Raw genomic sequence first — 25,916 nt, forward strand, 5'->3', positions numbered from 1 at the left:
GACTTGTTGATCAAGAGTGGGAGGGAGAGTGAAATATATCAAATTCGAAGAGCAGCTTGTATATATATACAATACATATGTATAGTGTATACGATATTGTTGTTGTTGTTGTTGCTGATTCTGTAATCCCGACCAGACCAGTGCCAGATCAAATCTTCAGGAGCAAACCAATTTAGAGTCAGGGGGCAAGGGGAAATAATAAAAATAAGTATCAGAAATAACGTCATGATGACTATCTTTTTTTTATTTTTACATATCAAATAGGTACCATTTTCTTGATGATTTATAACCGAGTACTGAACGATACCATATAGTATTCATTAATTTGATATAGTGTAGTATACATACATCATATTTAAGTATATTAATTTAAATGCAAAATACTACAATCCTCATACATAAAACTTTTAGTGAAATCGTTTTATTTTTAAATTTAAATTTAAATTGTATTACGTGATAAACGCATCATAGCGCGTACATGAAACATCTCTTACGCGTTTTGATATAAGTTATAATATGTGAAATATACATTTTAAATAAAAAAATGTGCTAGTGGGGTTAGGTTAGGTTGAGGGAGATGAATGATATGGTGCCTGGTCCGGGACAGTGGAACGTTTACAACAAAACGAATGCCATTATAAACGAGTCTAGCGGTTTTTAATTTGTAATTATTTAGCCTCATATCTAGGATCGAACTTCAACCAGCAATAACTATATAAGTAGTATTATATTCGGCGAGCTGCGCTGCTTAGAATCGTATCTCTATTTTCTCTGCATGCTGGGAGATGACTTTTTTAACGGCTTCAGAAGTTTCATCTTTCGCCTGATCCGTCTATTTCAGGTTGCGATGAAGTCTAAAATCTACAACCTCATTTTAAAACGATGCGTCTCGACTTGCGAGTAAGCATAATTTGTCTCTACAATGTTGATAAACATTGTCATTTTTTAGGGAGTATACCTACTGCAATTATTTTCTCATCAATCGTAACAGTCCAATTTTTAGATTATTTTCATGTGGGTATTGAGAACCAGAACAATCCGTTTTAACAACATATAGAACAAATATAATAATATGATACGTAGATTTAGGTCACGCGCGTTGTAATCTGCACGAAAACATTTTATACCAACTGAGGTTTTTGAAATGCATATATAGATAAATGTATATACAGCGAAATCCGAGTGTAATATAATATTATTTCCGTTTAATAAGGTAATAAGGCGTCTTCTGGGATCGGGGGGGTTGTTGGTTGCTGCTGCAGACTACAGTGTATATAGCAGCAACCGTGGTCGCGTCACGCCCAAACCGTAAAACGTAATGAAATACATTTTGTTAAAAAAAAAAAAAAAGGTTCACATTTTATAACATTTCGGTACATCAATTTTAGTCACGCCTTGGAAAGCACCCAATCAACACGCTATAACACCATTATAAAGTAATAATAATAATAATATGAATCAATCGGTAATTATATTACATATTGATGATTTTTATATAGATTTTAGATCGACGAGAAGAAGGTGATTGGTTTTACAACGATGTGTCTTATTTTTCTCTGTTTATTGTGTTTATATTATGTTGTTAATCATATTTTCCCGGGATAAAATGCGAGCTTCGTAACAGTTGCACGTAACGCACAACTTATGACGGCAACGCTTTTAAGAAGTAATATATTTTATTTTCACAGTTTTAGTTTTCCCAAGTTTTGTTACAAGCAGAAAAAATGAGAAGTTGCAAAACATAAACTGCACGGCTCACATATTTTAAATATTATTACTGGAAATTTGAATACAACGTTACCATAAGCCATATAATATTATATATATAACTGAATTTAGTAATTCATCGTACATATTATATTATAACCACACACAATTTTATAAAAGTTTCTAATTACCAAAACAATAAATCTAGTTCAGCTCAGAATTATTTCAGAATGTGATGATTTATCATCCCTTTCAAATGTAGGTACTTTAGGTATTATTCAGACTACCTATTATAGAATAGAGATAGATCGAGAATTTACCAGACAACCATGTACAGGGTGATCCAACAAGTATGCTCACCCCCTTTTTTTCTTTAATAATGAAGTTTTTCAAAATCTGAGTTTTGGAATCTTTAAATATACTCATGGACCATATTTTCATTTTCTTGAGATTTTTTGTACCACTTAAAGAGTGTCCAGTGGTGACACAAACTTTTGTTTTTCAAATGGGAACGCCACTTTTTTACTGTAAATTATTTAGCGAATAATTTTTTTGAGTATTTTGATGTATTGAAATCAAAATTCGAAAGAGTAGTTTTCTTGTTATTACACATATTGTGCTAAGGATAATATCGTTTATAATAGGGAAGAAGGGTATGCTTTACATTATACGTTGTTATCTATAGTCTATACACATAATATTAAATAATACGTCATTTTATATTTATTTAGTCAAACACTTAGTTAAATAGCAAGTAAAATCCTTCTTGATTTATTTAGTTATTTTTCTTATTCCATGTGTAGAACTGTATAAGCATATCCCTATTATCGACTATTATCCTCAGTACAAATTGTCCAATAACAAGGAAACCACTCGTTAAAATTTTGATTTCGATACATCAAAATGCTCAAAAAAAATATCCGCAAAATAATTTACAGTAAAAAAATGGGGTTCCTATTTGAAAAACAAAAGTTTGTATCACCACAAGACACTCCTTAAGTGGCAAAAAAGATTTCAAGAATATGAAAATATGGCCTTTGAGTATATTTTAAGATTCCAAAAATCAGATTTTGAAAAACTTCATTATTAAAGAAAAAAGGAGGGTGAGCATACTCGTTGTATCACCCTGTATATAATACAGGGTGATTCACCTAGCATATTGGTCATCCCTGTTTATCATTTAATAATGAATTTATTCTATTTCTGATTTTCAAAATTTTTAAATATACTTTTAAACTATATTTTCAAGTTCTTCAGATTTTATTAACTACTAAGGGAATGTCCTCTTCCACGTGACAATACAAATGTCTGTTTTTCAAATTCTAAAAAAGTATCCACTAAATTATTTACAGTAAAATAAGGGGTTTTCATTTTAAAAACTGAAGTTTGAATCGCCAAAGGACACTCCTCAACTATCGTACAACAAAATTCAAGAGTTTGAATATATGTGGTATTTGAGTACATACAAGTATATTTAAAAAATCAGAATTTGAATAAATTCATTATTAAAAAAAATCGCGGTGATCATACTTGGTGAATCATTCTGTATATATTATCCCGAGCGGATTCTTTATTTATTATAATTTAATAAAGCACCAAGCATCGTTCGTACACACGGCTCAAAAATTAACAAACGCCTACAGTTATCTACATTGCTGAATAACACATTAATCAGTATACACAAACAATAACGGCGTGTGTATTTATTGTAATTTATATATTTACCGAAGCTAACGAGTCCAATTCACCCAGCCAAACGTCTAACAATCGCTCTGGGTCTTCTTCTTCGTCCGAGTCGCCACAGTAATTGGAGTCCGCTGGACAATCGACGTCGTAATTGCCCTCATATGGTCTCATTACAGCTGTAATGGTAAACATCGTTTTACTTCAATCAAGTAAGCACAAAGCGTAAAGGTGATAAGAGACTAACGGCGAATGGAGAAATATTGGATTTTTAACGGGAACAAAACGGCATAAGTATACCTATGTATTACCACCTCACTAATATTTTGGCCGTGCTAAGCTAAAAAGTGAAACAAATTACAAATCTAATCTTAAAGAAATTATTTTTTATTCCTGAAAAAAAAATATTTTTTTTGATTGCAAATTATTCACAACTTTTTTTTAGATATAATTATATTACCAAGTATTTAATTATATTCTTTCTATAGCCCAATGAAAAAACATATATTGTTCAGTATAAAAATGGTTTAATTATTTTATGGGATAATTGATTTGATTTTGTTAAATTAAGGTTTAATAAGGGTACTATTTTTTAATCTATGCTTCCCTCCTATCCAAAATGTTTACATTACACCACTGCTTTAGGTCCTTACAAATATACGAAAATCTTGTTTGATCATAAGATTTAACGGCACTGGTCTTAAAGTGTGATCTAGCTTATACTATATAGGTCAAATTAAAGACTATTTATTTCCCAAACGTGACACTCAAGCACTGATTTCCATTTAGAAATCAAAAGTTAATGCCCCAAGCAAGTAAAATAACTATGTGGAGTTTTAAAAATAATATTCTCAAATATAAGTAGTATCTTTTATTATTTATGGTGCTTATTAATATTCGAATACATTCTTCGCTCCCAGAATCGAAAATCAAAATTAAAAAATGTATACTAAGGAGTTAGAAAAAACACTGATTCCAAACTTTTTGAACATACTGTATATATTATGGCGATGGTAATTGGTAGATACGTACACCGTACTTTGCACAGAAGATAATATTGACAAGCATAACAATCACGTGCTCGTTAAAACACAAAAACTGTATTAAAAACAACAATAAGGGGCAACTAATATTATACGAATATTTAACTTTACCACCGCTAGTGTTATTTTAATTTTATTGCCCCCCTTAACAACAGAGTAACACTTGACCCTAATGCCCTAATGTAATATCTCTTATTGAAATCACCCTTTAAATTTAACTGAATAATGAACTGTTCAAAACGATATGACGTGGCTTCGAAAAGTGCATAATATAAATGAATAAAAAAATATTTACTGTTTTACAATTATTGTTTAAAAACACTAAAATAAACGACAGTTCAATACGTATCGAAATTCATAATATTATACCAATGTAAATATCAACTAGATTTTGCAATGTCCGCTGTGAGGGAAATGCCGGCATAATATTATTATACTGTCCAAGTCATGCTATACCGCAGCTTAATACTCTCCTTCGACAGTTGTGTATTTCAGTGTTTGTATACGAAATGTACACAAGTGAGTCATACAATAATCAATATTATATTCGAAGACCAAAATCCGCGAACAATAGGAATAAGTTCATTGTGTATTAAGAATTTGGAAGCACTGCCCTTCGCATACGTATTGTCACGTGACAAAATCAAGTGACTCCAACGTCTCCAACAATAATGAATAATAATATAGACGCATCGGCCCAAAAATAGTAACGTACCGAGTTCATAATATAGCACACACAACGAATAAACTATATAAAGCCCAACACGATATTATTAAGACGGTGGATGTTACGATATTATTGTAGTTTTATTATGTTGGCGGACGAACCAAATTATATTTTATATTTTGATAATCAATCACCGAACGCCCTCTGGTGGTTTAATAATCTTCACCTGTCATCGACATATGGGATCATATTTTATCACGTCAACCAAGGCAAACATCCAAGGCCGTATTCACACTGCATACACGCATTACAAACACGTGGCCTGTGGACCGACAATTCTGTTAGAAATTATGGTAACGTAACACAATTTTAGGCATCATTTCAAATAGACAATGCATGTCTGCTCGGAATTCGTCGGATAACATAGGTTAGTGATTACGGTTGTTTTAAAGAAAAAAAACTGTTTACACTGCAGAAAATAGTATTATCATTTTACCATCAATTTGTACATTAATTGCAGCAAACAAATAACAAAAATGTTATTGTTTCATGACAATACAAGTAAACGAATAATATTATACTTTATGAAATACATGCAGACATTAAAATAGAGATTAATAATATTATCTAAAGACATATGATGTATTTTACGATTTGAATCGCTTTAGAATGAGTAATTGCAGTTGAAAAATAAATGTGGAACTGATAGAAATGTATTTAAGTGCAAACCAATATTATGGTACAGACAGACACGAAGGTGCTTGGAATCGAACACTACAATAGACTAACTCACTGACGACTCTTCGAACATCACGCGGGTCCCCTCCTTTATATAATATACTCGACTACGCCTGAGATAAGGACCACTGGCACCCTTTGCAAACAGGATGTATCATGTTCATGTACCCCTTCTATATCTGCTGACGCTATTCAGTTAACGTCAAATGTCAATATATTAAGTATGTACTAAGTATTTTACTACGATGCAAACTATAATAATAATAATAATATAAATTATATTTTATCGAAAATACGATGATTATCTGTTTATTTTTTACATATTTTGTTATATTATTTACGGGGTTAGAGCATACTCTACAATTAGTTGTCTGTTATATATTTTGCACCGACCTTATTGGTATCTGTACTTTATATTAAGTATTTTACATCCCTTTTCGTATCCATATAAATATATAACGAATTAATATTATGTCAAGTTAGTAGTCTCTAATTTCTAAAAGTCTAACATTTTCCCACCTGTGTTAGCAATAATAAATAAATAGTAAATACTATAATAAATTATACATAATTTAGCCCTATATTGCTAACTCGTACATAATATGTGGTTAATACTTAGCATCTGTTACAAGAATAAAATTAACAATAATTTTATATTATATGCGTACTGAACACCCTCGTACATTAGGTTCTGAATACTAAATAGACAACACTAATCAAATGGAAGATTATAATATTATATAATAAAATACTAAAATAAGGTGTTGCCTAAAATTAGCATACCTGCATTATCTTTAATTACCACTAACGCTTAGCGTAATAATATCCGAAGTTAAATTTGTTATTAGTTCGTGTTACATTTTACATTTAAAATCTTTATGTAATATTCAAATATTATGACGATCTAAAATGCCGAAAAATACAGACTGGGCGTTCGACATTCGTCTCGCTCCGTCTGCCGTGGCGCAACAAGGTAATTGCATATTTGTTAAAATTTCGAAAATGTTTCTTAAAATTTCGTTTTTTAAATGTAAATATAGTAATATATATTAATGACTATACCTAGTTAGGACTTTCAAAATAACTTATCAATTGTAATTATTAACTGCATGTCAGTATATGCATTTAAAAATGTACACAAACAGTTAATTTTCCATGTCAAAAATGTAGTCACATTAAATTACAATACGAGAAATCAATCAATTATGTTGTAATTAAAAAAACAAATAATCATTAAGTACAATACTTTGAAATAGGTGAAATTAGATTAATTAGTTGTATTTATTCTCGACCGTCTCGAAAATTACCAAGAATTTAGAAAAAGTAAGTTTATAAAGTACCCAACATCTGTATCTGGTTTATTTGAACAGTGCAGAGCTGGCTATTATGTTATGATAATATAAACTTTTAAGGTTTTTCATTGCACAAAAAAGTCAAAAGAGTTTTCAAAAATAAAACTCACATCAAAGTGAAACAAAAATAGCTTCATCTATTCGTTCAGAATTGAATACGAATATCATATTTGAAACATTATAATTTATTACAGCTGTTTTTAACCGGAGTCCGGAGTGCTTTATTCGGTTTTCGTCCAAAGAAACCTATACAAGTTTTAGCATCGCTGAAATAGAAGGTAGGTAAAAAATAATTAAAATTTTACATGGAATGCAATGTTAATCATTAGCATAAGACAAAGAAAACTTTATAATACACTATTAAATATGAAACCAGCAGAGAAGTAAATATGATAAAACAACATGCTATCAAATGTCGAATTTGTACTTCGGTCTCATTTTTTTTTTATTGAGAAATCGATATTGCTTTTTATTTAATAGTTATTTATTATAATAACAGGATTTTGCTAAAACCGCAATCTCACCAAACGGCGAACAGATAAGTACAGAATATAATATTTGAATTATATAATAACTAATTAGGCAGCAGCTAGTATATGAAAAATGTTTTCTAAATAACCGATGTTAATAAATATTAATACTACACATGCACGCGTGTACATTTAAGAATGTGCACTCAACCTTCTTCAAAATCATTACTTATGTACTTAAAGAAAATTACTATTTTTAATGAATGCCAAAATGCCAAAATGTAAATTTTTGAATAGCATTTGCTATACAATTCGAATTCGCAAACACATCGTTAGTACCAATATAGAAACGGTAAATGTGCTTGTATACATTTAATTTCGAATAATTTATAGCCTAAAATATTCTTAAGAGTACACACGCAAAATAATACAATTTGTTATAGTCGTCGAGACCGGTTATAAATCCGTTATATATTATACCATTGGTATATACCATAGCCGAGGACTTACCATGTATACCATATAATTATTAATATTATCACCGTAAAAAAAAAATCTAAAAAAATCGACACGCGCGCACAAGGAAGGGTTGGTGCACCCAATTGTTCAAACGATTATTCTTTATTATTACTTTAAATTTTTAATCGCCGTGAAAAAAATAATTATTATTGTTCGCCGGAAACAGATATATCACGACTATATATTTTTTTTTATCACGCATTATCACATTAAACAGTCTACGGCGTAACGATAAAAAACAACAATTATTATGCTTCCAGCGCACGCGGTTCAATGTTCAAATATTCAAAAACCTACAGCGCCACTCGTGTCCAAATCAACAACGAAAAACGGGCCATTGTTACGCATAATGTATTATATCCACCGAGAAAAATAATGTATACCTGCAGCCCTAAAAAAGCAATACCAACGAAATAATAAATGTATAATATTATAGTACCTACCCAAATGGTTTGCTTTTGGGAACGAACGCTACAGTGAAATTATGTTGAACGCGCGTGTTTACCAAAGGACATATAAATTATTTTGTACGCGCGATTAAATGTGGTAGGTGTATTCGTCGTCGTTACAAAACATTGTTTGCGAAAACATTCTACCGAGCATACATCCAAGTAATGATATACATGCCTTATAGTATTTAAACTGTAACGCCCATTTTAAAGTATAGTACGCTGTATTATAATAAAGTGTACAATGTACATTGTATATACAGTGTAAATTATATTGAACAAATTAACTTTTCAACCGATACAACACGTGTTTATGTTATCTTTAAAAAATAAACAAGTTGCACACATTATTGTAATAATTAAAACGTACAGTGGAGTCAAAAAATGGTATTGTACACCTGCAGTGCGGCGCACTACCTACTACTTGACTATTCACATGTCGCAAGTCAGTATATATTATTATATCCTTATAGCGTTTTTATTCGAGCGTCAACGCCAACGTCGTCAGGGCAATAATTATTAATATTTATTAATTATTAGAAATTAAATTTATTATGGATTACACGTCTCTTATCATTAATGGCGCAATTTATGACTTGCATCGTGTTATTACTCTGACGCCAAAACGACGAGCGAAAGTCGAAAAATTAATATTATCTATAAAATTCGAATTAAATTTATTCACTGGCTCACGTAATGACCTTGAGAATATGCATATTAAATGTATATAATATGAACGAGTCGTAGGTTAAACAATTTTTTCCTAGAATTTCATTACAACGCATCCCTCCCTCCACCATTTTACCATGCATCAAACAATACTTATCATATAACACGAATATATTTTTAATTATGCGTACATGTTCGCAACAAACGTCTTAACACATCCTACCAAAAAAAAAAAAAACAAGCGAAAATTTAACGGTGTGATATTATTGAATGCGTTTGTAAGTATATAAAAACTGCATATTATACATCTATGTCTTGAAAACCTCTGTGAAATCTTTTAAAAATGTTTATTGCTGGGGAATACCTATACTATAATATTATCGGATTTTTTATTATTCTGTATGAATATTGAATTCAATTGAGATCTATTGTGACCCGTCCATACAGTAATTAATTTAAATTAACGATCATGAACGTTGATGGACTGATGAATTTGTAAAAATATGCAGCTGAAGAAATGTTACGCCATGAAAAAAAGGTACGGAAAGCGATGACAGCACATTCGCCGATAACATTACGGAAGAGGAAAAATAAAAAACCGAAGGTAACAGGAGAATAATATTTTTTTCCACGATGTTAAATAAACAAGAGGAGAGCCTACATTATTTTACTGAATAATATACCTATATAATAAATATACAATGCTAAATTTTAAATGTAATTAAGAAATTGTGTAAATATTTAAAAATGTTAAACGCAAACAATTTCTAAAAAACAAAATTTATTATAGATATCCGTTATGATTTTATAATATTTTTTAATCGTACATTAATAAAAAAGACAAATGCCACAATTATCTTATCGTCATAAAGTATTATGTTCCTACCCAACGTATACAAAAGAACAATAGAACTAATATTATGCACATTGTACATAAGTATACTTTATATTTATATAGAATATTATATAGGACGCGGATAATGTCTTATGTCTATATGCGTACTTAATACCTTTATAACTAACGAATTTAACGAACAAACATCAAAGTCACGTTATTTTCAAGTGTTCATATTTTCTAGTATTTAAATATGGGTAGCCAGGATGATCTAAATAAAGTGTCGATATGATATCAAAAAATGAACAGCCAAACGATGACTAATACAAAATTAAAAACATTTGAATATTTCAAGTTTATTAAAAGATTGTCGTTTAAACCTACAACTTATAAATTATCAGTAATATACGTAAAATATTAAACATTTAATCTTGAATGTTGAAACGGTAAACAAGATAAATTCTTCAACGATTATAAGTAGAATAAAGCTAAAAGTTTCTATTTGATCTACAGTAATTCTTAGTTGACAACTAATGCTATATGATGTTCGACAAAACAAATACATTATGTACCATGTATGTAATTTGATTGGTTTTAGTTAAATAAAATCTAAAAACAGATAGTTCACATTTTACTATGTATACGTACCTACACTTAAACAATTACTTACTTTATTTCAAAGCCCATTTGACGGGCATTATTACGCTATTTGTGCTTATTGCCTCCAAAATAAAATAAAAATTATCATTACAATCTATGGATCTCGCTTCCCACTTACATTACGTATTCAAACATTTAATTTTGAACAGATGGTAAACATTTTATTTTCATTTAAACATAAAACTTAATCGACATAAAAGTGGGAGTTTTTTATTCGACTAAAATGTACTCGTGTCAAAACGCCCACAAAGGTAATACGTACGATGCGGTTTCGTGACCCATAATTATGCTATTGATAATCTGTACGGGCCCTAAACGACGAGTATATAATGCACACACATACAGACAGAGTGGTTTATTAAAATTGACTATAATATCCGGAGTGAAAATTGAAAAAAAAATGAAATAGAGAGGATGTAGGATGTACGTGACCGCTGTTGTGTCCTTCTGTCTTTTGCCGGTTTCATGACAATTGCACATTAATTTTAATGAATATGATTATGCTCCAGCGTTTCGCCATTATTGTCTATTAAACTCTTGTCTGCCGTTCAGAATGAAATATTATTGCAAGTAAGTGCGTTCAATAAAAAAAAATATACATATAATTTTATATTTTAAAACCAAACACATCTACATACATATATTTTTTGTGGAAATGATCACAAATATAAGTATACAGTTATTAACTAGTAATAAACTAATAAACACCATGCAGTCACATATTATCATATAGATAAGAATAATCTGAAAAAACACTCAACTAGGTTATGGACGTTGGAAAGGAAGTTGAAAAATGCTTAAAAATTAATCATCGTTGATACATGTCCAAAAACAAATAGATTACAATTTTTCAAACTAAGGATAATTCTTTTGCGGTCTTCAATATTTGTTATAACTGCAGTGCGTATAATCTGGAGACTACTCCGTAAAAAGTAGTACTTACTGGAGTACGTTTTTATTAACTCTATTTTCGAACGATGTTTATTCTATAAATAAGTGCGTTGAAAAAATGCATACATAATATTATATTGGATGTGCATTGATAAGACATCGGGATCGAATGGGTTGAACACATGTTATATCAGATTTAGTTGGCATGCGACACCTACGGTTTTGTTCTCATAGAAAGTGTGGCCAGTTTTTATAGGCGTACTACCGTGACCAGTGGACCCAAAACCACGGGAGTCCGTTCTTCTCGGCCGACCCACAATTAAACGCGTCTCGGCGACCTCCCAGTAAGCGGTAATATAGTGTATGATATGAACCACTGATCTGCAGCTGGTGTCACGAGTCCGGTCAAAGGTCTCCTTACATAACATGCGACCATCAACACTACAGTAAGTATAGTATTTTAAAAAGAACCAATAGGTTTTGCTTTAAATACACAGTTGGAGCCAGACGTATTTTCACCATACGGACGACTCGGCGATTAGGGCGATGGCCAACGATGGGGTTGACACGATTAAATTTAAATGTTTAAAATTATATTCCGACGAGGGAGAAGGCATTTATTTAAAAAGTTGCATGTATATTAGCTTATTACGAAGGCCCATGTGCGTGATGTCTGCCATCGGTGCCCGATAATTCAAACAGGCGCTGTGTATTCGAGACGTGCGAGTGGCCTACTACGAACGGTTTGGGTGACAGGACGCGAGAGGCAGGGGAACGGATTCTGAACAACATATGGTGCGCGCACAGTGGTGACCAAACATACATGCACAGGGGTCAACAACATGCGAGTGCGAGTTGTAGGATTTCCCGAGTGCTCTTTTAAAACAGACTGCTCACCTTGAAAACCTATTGCACTATATATGGAGAGGTCTAATTTGAAACAAAAGAGCATCAAGACATTTTAACCGATTATCTGTTAAGTGGTTGGTGATGGAAAAACAGCTTTGTATAATTTTTGAAAAGAATCGATTCGCCGTTCGACAAGCCGCTCGAGATTACATTCTTAAAATTCTTTCGATACTTCCAACATTACCAACAATCGACTGCCAATCGTTACTCGGGATCTCCGTGCATTTATCGTGAAGAGTCCGGAAAAAAAGGTAGCCTTCAATGCACGAGTAATTCGTTATTTAACAAATATTGTATATCTACTGAATAAAAAAATAGGTAGGTACATGAATTGATGCTATTATAAAAGCTTATTGATTTCGTCATTCATTTTTAATGCATATTAAAATAATTGATCAGAATATTAAATAGATACCTACTTAAGAAAAAATATTTAGAGCATGATAGAATAAATTTGTAAAATAAAACACTGTGTGTACCATAATGTTGTCAAGGTATCAAATTATCAAAGAAACTGGTTTACATGATACTATATACTCTTTATTGATGAACTAATTATTATAAACTATCAAATTAATTATTATTTTTAGCTAACGGTTATATTTTATATAATATATTTGCGAAACGGTAAGTTAAACACTTGTTAACTATGAATTATGATTATGAAGCAAAAAGGCGTCGACATATTTTATGATATAAAACATATATTTTAGAATATTAAAATATAAACGATATATGTCAACTAAAATAGTTGTTCTTCAATTAAATATGATACAAGAGTATTTATACGATATTTAAACGATGATCGCTATTTGTTGTAAATATTTTGATTTAGCTATAGTCACTTAATAAAACAATACATTTTTATTTTATAAACAAATTGTATACGTATAATACAAGTATTAAAAGATGATTATTTTAAATGGGTTATTTTTTCCACATAGATCAAAGAGAATCAAAAAATATAATATTAAATATCCAAGTTGATTTATTTTTCAGGATCAGGATTATCGTTGATTAACAATTGTACTTATATAATAAACTATGATAATTTTTCATTTTATTCAAGATTGTTTCCCACGCTCTTAAAAATTCATGTTTGAATAAATTATACAAGCTTATGTAGATGATGAAAGTAAGAAAAAAGTTTTGAACTCTTTGTTTAAATATATATATATTTTTTAAATTTTTTTCCTTTGGGTATCGTCTGATATTGCCAATGCTGATTTGTATACAAGCAAAACAAGTCATGGAAGGCCAAAGCTCGTGAGTCACGTTTCGGACAGTTTATGAAAATGTTTTTAAGCGATGTCTCCCTTCTCCAACTACATAGACGAGTTTAGCAACCAGTCTAGCATATCATTTTTTTTTAAAAAGCTCTGAAAACTCATGTAGCAGTATTTTAACGAATGCGGTGCAAAATGGTTTCATTGACCTTAAAATATGAGTTTATACGCGAATGAATACATAAAAATACATGTTTGTTTACATATGAGCTAACACAATTGAAACACAAAAACTTCCTACAAATTGACCGTATTGTTTACGTATTTATTATACGCAAGTATACAATACAAAGAAGGGTTAAAGAATAAACCTAAAAAATTTGATTAACTATATTACAATAACTTATTCATTAGTAATAATTAAAAATACATCATGAAGTTATAAAAATGTTATTTTTGTTATAAAAAAAATAATTGTTCTATAAGAATAAACTATACGTGTAGACTTATTCACCACAATATATATTTTAGTATCGGCCATTAATAATATAGTTAAAATACAAATAATACATAATATTATATTATTTTATTATATTCACTGCTTTTAAGTTCCAGCAAAAAACTTTTTTTTTAAACTATTTAAATATTCTTAGACATATAGTATGATAATTAAAACAATTAATAGTCAATTTAAACACCCGGCATAATTTAAAGTAATTTGTTCGATACTTTTATTATTCATTATTTAACATTAATTTGTTAAGTATGCATACGTATTTATAAACAATCAATATGAATATTATTAATTATTATAAATTTTGTTTAAAATTTATCTTTCAACATTTCTTGAAATAAAATCTTTAAATTAGTTGTTTCATCTTTTTAAAATACACTTCAAAAAAATTAATATTTTCAGGCAAAAACGCAAAAACAGGGTGCATTTATGATTGAATACATTATAATACCTACACTTAAATTGTGGTCCTGTATGGCTGTACCTATCAATGTGTAATAAATAATAATGATTAATATATTTATTTATATAATTTAACTAACCTGGCATTACTTATCATTTATTTTATGTTTATAAGGAGAAATGGGACGCACAGAAATGGTAATTTATGACTTTAGAGTATTACTTAAAACGATTATATTGCTATATATAATATATTGGCTCACCAATCAATTATTTAATTTTATACATATTACTTTGAGTGTATAATATTTTGATGATGAAATAATAAATACTTCAAATTAATTCAAAATAAATAGTTAAATCTTTGAAAGATAACATCGTTTGCTACTTAATTTTTTTCGTTCAAGTATATAGATCATTACACTAATATATATGTAGTTATGTAATGTCAAGAAATATAAATTGTTACGTCATATTATACAAATGCTTGAAAAAGGTAAAAAAAAAACAAAAATATATGTGATGCTTTCAATCTCTAACCTTGATCAAGACTATTGTTATAATAACAAAAGCCATAATAATAATTTGTTTTAACATAATAACTAATAAGTTATAATAATAATACAAATATCATTTCCGCAGTAGAATATCAGACAATTATTGGTAATATCACTTTAAAAATGTTAATTAAGTTGAAAATTATTTTGGAATATGAATAAGTGCTTTTAGTAATAACTTCTATACTTATTAGTTAATTCTTCCATCTACAGAAATCAATCCTATAATCAGAGGTATTATAAGCTAGGTTAGGTATCGTACGACATCGTATAAAATTACCAAAGGGGAATGTTCTATCACACACCTAAGGAACAACAACATTTAAATATAATATCCTAAATCCCATAATATAATCCGAAAAGACTTAAATATGACAAAGGTATAAGTGACATTTTAAATGGCCTACATTACGCAGCACGAAACCACTTTAATCGGATTAATTTGCCAACACAATATAACGCTAAATAAAGATGTATTATTATTCATTATAATTTATTTATATTTTGTTTAAAATTACGAGTAGTTACAGCTAACAATCGTATGTTGGTATATTACACAACAAATAACATATCAATACTACCTACAACATATTAAACATAACTATTTCATGTTATATAATTTAAACTGTAATTTTACTACGTTCACACACAGGCATACCCTACATATTATTTTGTTTTTTATTGATTAAATCTGAGGAATTACTGGTCACTGGGTGTCTAAACAACATGTTATACATAATTGAAACCTTTATATTATGTAAAATAATTCTCACGTTCAGTTACAAATATTTCACTAAGAAAAAATATAATATGTTATATCCAATAAATCCAAAATTAAATATCTATCTACCCAGCTACCCAGTAAGCGGCTAAACTCGTCTTACACCTGTGGCAAAAGGATACGTTGGAATTTGAATACTCAATTATTTATGCAAACTAGGAAATAAATACTTATTTTCAAAATTCAATATGATATAAAAAGCTATAGGTATGATTATTAACCATCTAGGTTTTCAAATTTCACCAGTGAAATTAATTTGCTTTTTACAAATTGTGAATGTACAAAATACTAATTGTATATTCTTCATTAAGAGCTAAACGTATTTTTAATAACATTTCAGCAAATAAGTTACCTAATCAACTACAACGTCTCCACGAATATTGTTTTACAAAATACACTTAATTCAGGCTCTTCAGGATTTGGTTTGTTTGAAAAAAAGTACGTTAAATTCAATATGTTTCTAAGCAAGATAGGCACAGGTCAAAGGTTATATACAATGAATAATGATAAATAAATTTGCATAATATCGTGTTTTAAATGTTTAATGGTTTTGGATTGCAAAAAGTACAAGTAATCAAATTCAAAATGAAAAACTAAACTGTTGCAAATATAATTGTAAAAACACGAGAAAAATAAATTCAACAGTCATCAGCTAATTACAGTACAAAGCAAACATATTGTGATAATACATCGTTTGGGTCACGAAAAATTAGTTTTTGAATCTTCCCTACACTAATATTTACAATTATATTATAGTGATATACCTAATACAGTCTGGTGATTTCTTACAAAATACACGAGTTGTTAATAACAAATAATAATAATAATAAATAACTATCCAAAAAAAGACACAAACCTATACTGTACTTCGAATGGTAAGACTGCAAACACAAAAATTTTGCAAACCACACAAACTACACGCACCGTTAAACACGACCGGGCAAAATGTGATAACGCACTCACTACATGGACGACATATCGTGTCAGCGCGAACGTTAGCTTTATACTGAACGGTCCGCTGAGCCGCGCCGTAGCTCGTACCGTAAAAACTCACACGCAAATTGTTGTATAATATTATAATATAAACGTGTCTCGAGTGGGACTTTGCGATAGGAAAACGGTTGGGGGATAATGTGCTATTATTATTATTAATGCTATTGCTTTTGCTATTATTATTATTATTATTATTTTGTTAGTAATATTCAAGATAACCATTTGTACAATGCTTATTTTTGTTTTTATCAATTCGACTTGGTTGACGTTGAAAAAACATTGTGATTCACTATTTCGTAGGTATGACAATCCTATACCTTTAACTACCATTTCCCAAACCTCGGCACTATTTTTTTTCTCATAACATTATGAAGCGTATATACCTATATTTTAGCTAATGAAGACAAAATACGCGTCATATTAATTGTCATAAGAGCGTACTCTAATGATTAATTTTTCTTTAATTGGTTAGTTTTGTATATTATATTGATAGGTACGTTACTGAGTACTAGCACAATTAGTTTTACATTAGCCACAACTACTAAGTCTATAACGTGCCGCGTGCGAGAATTCATCGAATTTTACTCAAATTAAAAATTATACACGCCGTACAACTTAAAATATGATTCACTTATGGATCAATATAGATTATACACTAGTCAGCTACTGTAGCTAATAAGTTTTACAATATTATATGAACAATTATATGACAATATTATGAAATCCGTAGACCGTAGGGAAAAAATAAAAAAAATCTATTTAAAAATAAAACATAATATAGGTAATGAAAATTAAATTCATTTGGATTGTATAATATAATATTAGCCGAAAAACATGTTTATTTGAATAATGATCATTTTTTTTTTAGTTTCGTAGAAACGTTCTTAAACAATAGCTCCGCTGAACAATTTCTCTGGATTTGCTAAACTCATTATTTAAACGAAAAACGTTTGGGTTGTTTGACGTCTTATAAACATTTATGTCAATATATATATTTTAATGGTCTATTAATACTATCTAAACCTATAACATTTAAAAATATTTTATAAAAATATGTTCATTGCTTTTAAATTTAAGTATAAAATACCAAAAATTATACTGTATTTTAAGTATCACATTGACAAGACATTTTGACAATTATATAAATGTCATAATTAAGCCCATTAAATATAATAATTCATGGCATACCAGATACATATAAAATAGAATACGGTAAAAATATTTTTGCAATCATAACTGAAAGAAAATAATAATGAACAAATAACATGTAATATTGTAATAATATGGTTAAATATAATGGCATACTTTTTTTACAGATTCAAAAGTGGTAATTCATTTTAACAATTCTTAACAATAAATATATTAATTAATATATTTATCTATAGGCACAAACTAAGCATAAATAATTATCATAGAATAATTTATCAAAATGTATAAAATAATTTATATTGTAATAAAAAAAATTTAAAAATTGTTATTTTGCATTTAATGTTGTTTTTCCTCAAAAAACATTCATACAGTTAATATAAATTATTTTATATAAGTTAAATATTTATACATGCAGTATTGAAACCATACACGACTTAAGTTTTTAACATAATGTGTATATATGTACAGTGTACACGATACAATGCGATGTACACAGCACTTATGTTGTTCATACCTAGATGCATTATTTTATATAATATATTTATATATTACCGACATGGCGATGTCCGTCAATAAAATATATAATATAATGACTAAAACAGATTAGGAAATGTTATTATCGCTGAAATTGAAAATAGCCAACGATAAAACTGCAATATGATTAGTATCAATTGACAATTTCACTGTGAACACGAATATTATGATTCAGTACCTACGGTGACGGTCTAAGGTGTGTATTGAAGTTGTTATTTTAAGTTGTGTAAAGTAAATAAAGAAGTCTAATACTGCAATAATCCATGTAAATTGACGAAAGATGAAAAAATCGACAACAAAAGAAACGCCTATCTGAAATTTTTGGATGATAAGAAGGTAAGAAAATGAACGTAATTCGATTTTAATGTAATTATTTCAACATCTGAATTAGTAATTTATCACTATTTAATAGTCAACCACGCGTGATAAATAATTTTCTTATTTTAAATTATAGACAAATGAAGATTGCATTTTCTTTTACATTTTTACTATTTAGGTACTTCATAGATTAATATATTATTATGATCAAAATAAATAAACCAGGTATACTAATAATTTTTAATCACTGATAGCTATAAATACATAAGTTTAAATTTCAAACAGCAAAATGTATATTATTAATAATTAGATGTATTTATTATATTATATATTGTTAAAATAATTTCAATTTTGTAAGTTTTGGTAATTCATAAATAAACAAATTTTCGACCCCAAAATGTTGGCGCTCGGGCAGTTGCCAGACCCCCCCCCCCTTAAATGCTGCGTTAGTAAGTTCTTAATACATGACAAAATATTAGGAAATATATGTGATGACTAATTTTTATACTATGCGTACCTATATGACTTTATAGTATTATTATATATTATGTCATATATTCATTTATAATCGTTATAGGCGTTATTATTTCATAATATAATAGAATCATATTTTCTAAAATAAGCGTTGTACTGTGATAACTGATAAAAAAAACATTTCGAAGATTCAAAAAGTATCCAAGTCACGCACGTGGCTTAACTTATATCAGATGATAAACACTAAAGATATCTTATTAAAATAACAATAAAACATTCCTATGAAAATAAAACGCAATAACACTATTTTGACTGCGCACTTTACTTTTGATAATGTATAAAATTGATATTATTTAATCTCTCAGATGTCGTGACTTAGCATTCTTTGCACACTTCACCGTTCCAGGAATGTTTACAAACAAAAATCACAAGCTAATCGCAATTTTTAATGACCTGTGCTTCCATAGTATCCCATTTCTGACAATAATTTAATTTTGGTTTAGAACAGCATTTCAATAAATTGGGACACAACACAAGAATCTACTCATCAGATCTCAATTTTTTCATTTTTTTTATTGCATTTCCAGAACTCGTATTTATTCAATTACCAATGTTTTTAAATATTAATTATCAAACAAATTAAATAATCATAATTAATTAAATCATACTTGTAAACATACGTGATCTTTTCGCAAAAGCAAAGCTCTATTTTTAAATGTTTTGGCAACACTGAATATAATATAGGAGCAGCCGTGAATACACAAGACACAACGTTTCCGGTACGTCCCACGTTTCCTGCTAGCCACAACCCACTTCATATCTTTCTTTCCCAAGACACCGGGGTTTACCCTTCTAAATTTCAATAACCATTGTCAAAAACTAGCCGTGGAGTTAACTAAAAACCCTAAAAAAAATAATTATTGTTCTTTTCATATTCCCTTTTGTATTTTAAACTACAACCAACTAAAGTGAAATATGGTTGACAAAAAAATAATAATAATAAAAACCAAAATCTCACAGCAAGTACTTTGTAGTGACGCAGAGTAAATAAACTTAGTAAAATCGTCGATCATCATGTTTTAATACGTCATTGTCGCCGGGTACATAATATTATTATCCAGTATACGTCAACCAGTACATTAAAATATACGTATACGATTTACGTACAAACGCATTATAGTGCCATATCAATTGATTGTTCAAATAATAATACAATGCTACAGAGGAATTTAAACATCGTTAATACATTAAGACGAACATTTTTACAAATTATCAAACGCTCAATAACCAAGTAAATAACGTATAGTGTTTTAAATAAATAGTAATTGCTATTCGGTTGAATAACATTAAGTATACATTTATGAACAATATAAAAATTAGGGTGAAATTGTTTACAAATATTCCGGAGAACGACGTAGACCATAAGAAGAGGGCAAGTTATACATATTTATGGGAGTTTATATATATTTTAAACACCTTTTTGAAACGTTAATGCTATGTTCGTCTGGCGCCACAGAATCCCGAGACCGAGCCCATTGTGCCTCCGAACAAGTAACTATATTTTTCCCCTTCCCACGCGAATGCAATTACATTAAAAATCATAACATAATGCTTATTTTTCGAAAATTTAAAACCAACAAGTAGTATTATGACGGATAGAACCCACTGCTTTATATTCTTCGTATATTTAACAGTGGATCCCAACTTGGGTTAAAAGAAAAAGCGAGGAAAAATGTGCCGTTTATTTTTAGAAATGCCTATACAGTATACGAAGGGTCAAAAAACGATATTCAGAAGATACAAAGCATAAATATATTGGCCTTATACAGTTAATGAACGCAGGCGCAGTACAATATAGTAGACGAGGACAATATTAATTATTATTTTGTCACATTTATTTATAATATAATTGATCGATGTACGAATAAAATAAACAAAAAATAGATGGTAAAATAATTTTCAATAATTAATAAAGCAACGATATTTATTTTCTTCTAGGAATTAATTACTGTGGGTGATAAATTACATGATTATCAAATAAATTACATCTGACTTACGACATTTGTTGTCGTTTGTTATTAACGAAATAACGAATACAACTGAAATGTATACAGAATAAATAAAAACGTAATACAAATGTACGTATTAAGTAAAAAATATAACTAAATAATAGACATTAACACTGTGCTCTCATAAACGTAATCATAAACAATTAAATTAATGATTTGAATGTATTTTTACTATACGTAGACGTATTGTTTTCCCAGACAAAGTGTACTCAATAAAAAAAAGAATATACATAGATAGGTACTTACATGTTATATTTGATTTCTCTTATTTAATCAGATTAATCAACAGGGCAAGAGAAATGTCAATAAACGATAAAAATGTCATCATTCCATATATTCATGTAATTATTACATAGACATAGTACATATCACAGGTTAAATACGAAAGTATATTAAATTATTATTTCCTAACTTAAAAATTGTAAAATAAATACGACACGACTACAAAATGTGTACGACTTAAATATAATAATATATTATCGTATACAACACAAACAAAATATATAGGTATTAATGTATAATATATATTTGTTTAAAGAATTCCTGTAAACGATGCGTAGATTATTTTTAAAACACTTTGGTAGATCTTTTTTACAACCGTATTTTGGTAAATTATGGATTATAATTTTCTCATACGATTTTCTTAAAAAGTGAAGAAATATTTATAACTTTATAAGCTATGCCGCAGTATTGTATTATTTTTAAATTTCTGGGACTGTAGAAAATATATTATCAATCCACTTAAAAATAATTAAAACGTCGCGATATACCCTTGTGCCCCTTGGTATTTCATGCATTATACTGACTGACACCAAATGTTTCTGGGCACTTGAAAATAAACAAATTATTTATAATACACATGAAGTCTGTCATGTAAAATTAAACTAATATCCCTTTAAATTTATATACTTATACAAATGAATTACTCTAAAATACACAAAACAGCCTGATTTAAGATAATATGGCATTGAATTCTTCAAGCTTCGTTTTAATAAGAAAAAAAATTCATGCAAATACAATCAATTTCAAATTTTTAAACCATAATAATTCTTTGTAAAAATTGAAGTTAAGTATCAGTTGATAATGTATTTTACTTTGAAATATATTTCGAAAATTATCGTTTGATTAAAATGTGAGTTTACCTTTTAATGATTTACCTTTTGGCCCTGGGTATCAACGTAGTTTAAAATTGACTGAAACCCGTCATTAAGAAAGTACGTGTACTCAGTGGTCGATATGAGTTCGAGTTTGCCCTAAAATTAACAACAATTCTTTATATTGGAAGGTACCTACTTCAGTCAGTAAAATAAACTGTAGAGATACGTAACTAACATGGCGTCGTATTTATCTTTGGTTATATTACATCGTTATAACACTCAAGAAAAATTATATTTCTATGGTACAGCATGTTGCCAGTTTTTATTGGATAATATTTTTGAACATTATATTACGTTTAGGGTACAAAATGAATTATAAATATAGGCATTTTATCTTCGTAATAAATTTTAAACTTGAATAACCACGGTTTTTAAATCTCCTCAGACATTTGCGTCGAGACTCGAAAGAACATTAAAATTACGAACTCATAACAAAACTTTTTAGAAAGAACCCGTTAATGCAACATATTTTTCAAATAATTCACGAAAAGGTTACAACCTCGGCCGACATTATTATTTGTACACTAAAAACAGTTCACGGAAGTAGCAGAAAGTGCCAACTTAGAAATCGCAACGAATTCATTGAAGTGAGTGTAACGAATTAACGTTTAGTATAATAATTTATAATCATCGCATTTGATGTTTTTAATAATTGAAGTAATCTGGAAAATATAGGTGTACGTACCTATAGAATGACATATTATTATACCGTTTTCTCTATCCACGCGATGGATATATAATTATCGGTTTTTTTAAACTTTTTCGCGAAATTCGTTGACACTTATTTTTAAAACCATTATCTGCGTAATCGATGCGCTGTCGCGATTGTTCATCAGTCTTCACATTATTATTAACAGTGCGGAAAAAAACTGTTGTAATTCGACAGCCTAATTATTATTGTACGTACGCTGAAGTAATGGCGCGACGATACTAGGCGAGAAACTGTCATTTATTTATGTTGAAATGTATTTATATATAGCAACAATGACGTCTGCGGCAGAACAATAATAATATAATGTACATTTGACACAATTCTCGCTCGGAGAATTTAGACGAAATTACGTGACGCCTGCAGTAATTACACGTCCTCGCAATTAATAATTGCCGACGATTCCCGTCCGCGTCAACCCGCCGTAGTCTTGTCCGCTGTCGGGGCCGCCACCTAAATCACCGTCGTCGTCCCTACGCCAGGCGGCAGCGGCGGCGGCGGGAGGGTGACGGCTGCGTAGAGCGCACTACACGTGTCCGAGTGAATATCGGTGTGAATAATGCACGAGATCAGCATCCGCTTTAGGCCGTTCTGTTGCACGTCCGTCAGGATTTCCGAATTCTTGGACAGAGTTCAACTCATTGTCCCTAGGAGGAAGAATAAGAGGCGGCTTGAATACGTCGCTGGCCGACAGTGAATTCTAATTTCGGGGCCATCGCATTACTATTACTACTTACAACTTACAACTATTATTACTACTACTACTACTATAATACTACTACGCCTCACGACTTGTTTATTGTCCATTAAAATAACCGTGACAGCCACATTCTGGTGACGCGCGATAACGGTTCGTTTATACTGATGAATTAAGTCGTCGTCGCCGGGGCCATCATCGGCGGCCGACCCGGCGAACGATGAACCGTCAGATAATGAGAAGAATGATATTAATATCATTTTTTATTTTTACGAAGAATTACACATTCTGTTAATTATTTTATTTACAATAAGCACAAATGTTGATGATGAGTGAAATAAAAAACGACAGTATTGACTTGAATATAATATTCTCGTATAGATCTGTAGCAGTATTTTATATAGTAGCAGGAATAACCGGGAACAATTGGATACAGCAGAACTATATGGGGTGCGAAATCTGAGGGGACGAAGACAATACGTCCCCCACCCCTCCACTCGGAGGACGGCACTGATCGACGACCGCGTATAATAATATATTAATATTATGCGGACTGTAGTGGTCATTACCACTAACTTTATCATGAACTACGATGTATGTACAGTAAGTAGTGTGTGTATAATAGACAATAATGTTATTATTATTATTATCATGGTATTTTAACGATTAACGACCTCGGACACCCGCCCCCCCCCCCCGAGTGGTCAAGCGGCGTCCGACTTTTTTCTACCGTCGCCTCGGCCTTTTTCGATCGCACGCTGTTATCGTCGTCACGTTCTCGACAATATTATATAAGGGCAAGCGGCGGCGGCGTAGTCGTCGTGCAGCCGTTGTCGTCGTCGTCGCCGCCGTTATTATCTCCAACGACTATCCGACGATATCGCGTGAACACGATCTAAACCGTCCGGAGAGAAAATGCGCGAAACCAGTTTTAGTCCGTCGTCCGATATACCCAGAACGGACGACTACCTGATCCCGTCGCGCCAACTGCGTTGTAAATTATTATTAAAAGATAAAAATACGTCCCAAGTTCGGAGATCTGTCCCTTTGCTCCCACGAAAACATTTTCTCACACACGGTCCGCCCGACAAGGGACCGAGACAGACGACGCCGCCGCCGACAACGACGGCACATGTGCGGCGCGACTACGGTAGCGGTGACTGGTGACGGCAACGGTCGTACCCCCGCTCACCCGCACCAGCCGCGACGGAGAACTCACGAGTCTTTGTCGTAAACAATAATAATGGAATACCAAATAACGTATACGGTACACGTTATTATTATTATTATTACCATCACCATGACGTACGCACGCTCAAATACTCGGAAATATCGTTAAATCAGGGCCGCGGCTAATCGGTTTTACTGTTCAAATACGTTCAATGACGCAGCCACGGGAAAATAAGATATTGGCATTCAAAGACTTCGGTGTAGTCCACTATTTTGATTTTTTTATTTATTTTCGATCACGTCGAGTGTAAGAAGCTCCTCCCAAGAAAAGTGAAAACGCGTCGATCGTCACTTTTTTCTCAAATAGTATCGTATTATTTAAAAACCCGTACAGACGAAAATCCCATAATACCAATATGTCCGAGGTATGCAGCACAATAATATAGGATATTTCTAGACCATAATAATATGTATTACACACGCCTCGTTATTACGGGGAATTTGCCGTTTGATTAAGCGTCTCATATCGTTATTAAATCTTAATTGTATACTAATTTAAAAGTTGTCTGACGAG

General features: G+C 30.4%; 2 protein-coding genes across 3 annotated transcripts in view; one reads left to right on the plus strand and one right to left on the minus strand.

Moving 5' to 3' along the window:
* LOC111037883 (amyloid beta A4 precursor protein-binding family B member 1-interacting protein) overlaps window positions 1-25,916 on the minus strand; it is a 41,230-nt gene that overhangs the window by 14,196 nt on the left and 1,118 nt on the right. The window contains exons 1-2 of one of the 2 annotated variants that reach the window (XM_022320726.1): window positions 16,929-17,105; window positions 3,433-3,569 (exon numbers count right to left, since the gene is read on the minus strand). In XM_022320726.1, coding sequence (XP_022176418.1) covers window positions 3,433-3,564 — 132 coding nt within the window. In that variant the 5' untranslated portion in view covers window positions 3,565-3,569; window positions 16,929-17,105. Of the gene's footprint in view, window positions 1-3,432; window positions 3,570-16,928; window positions 17,106-25,916 lie in introns of those variants that run through there. The other variant, XM_022320727.1, reaches the window with a different exon arrangement.
* LOC111037884 (growth factor receptor-bound protein 14-like) overlaps window positions 18,948-25,916 on the plus strand; it is a 96,389-nt gene continuing 89,420 nt past the window's right edge. Inside the window, exon 1 of the mRNA XM_022320730.1 lies at window positions 18,948-19,084. Within this exon, the coding sequence (XP_022176422.1) occupies window positions 19,074-19,084 (11 nt within the window). The 5' untranslated portion in view covers window positions 18,948-19,073. The remainder of the gene's footprint in view (window positions 19,085-25,916) is intronic.

This window comes from Myzus persicae, unplaced genomic scaffold (assembly GCF_001856785.1).
Source record: "Myzus persicae strain clone G006 unplaced genomic scaffold, MPER_G0061.0, whole genome shotgun sequence".
Lineage (NCBI taxonomy): Eukaryota > Metazoa > Arthropoda > Insecta > Hemiptera > Aphididae > Myzus > Myzus persicae.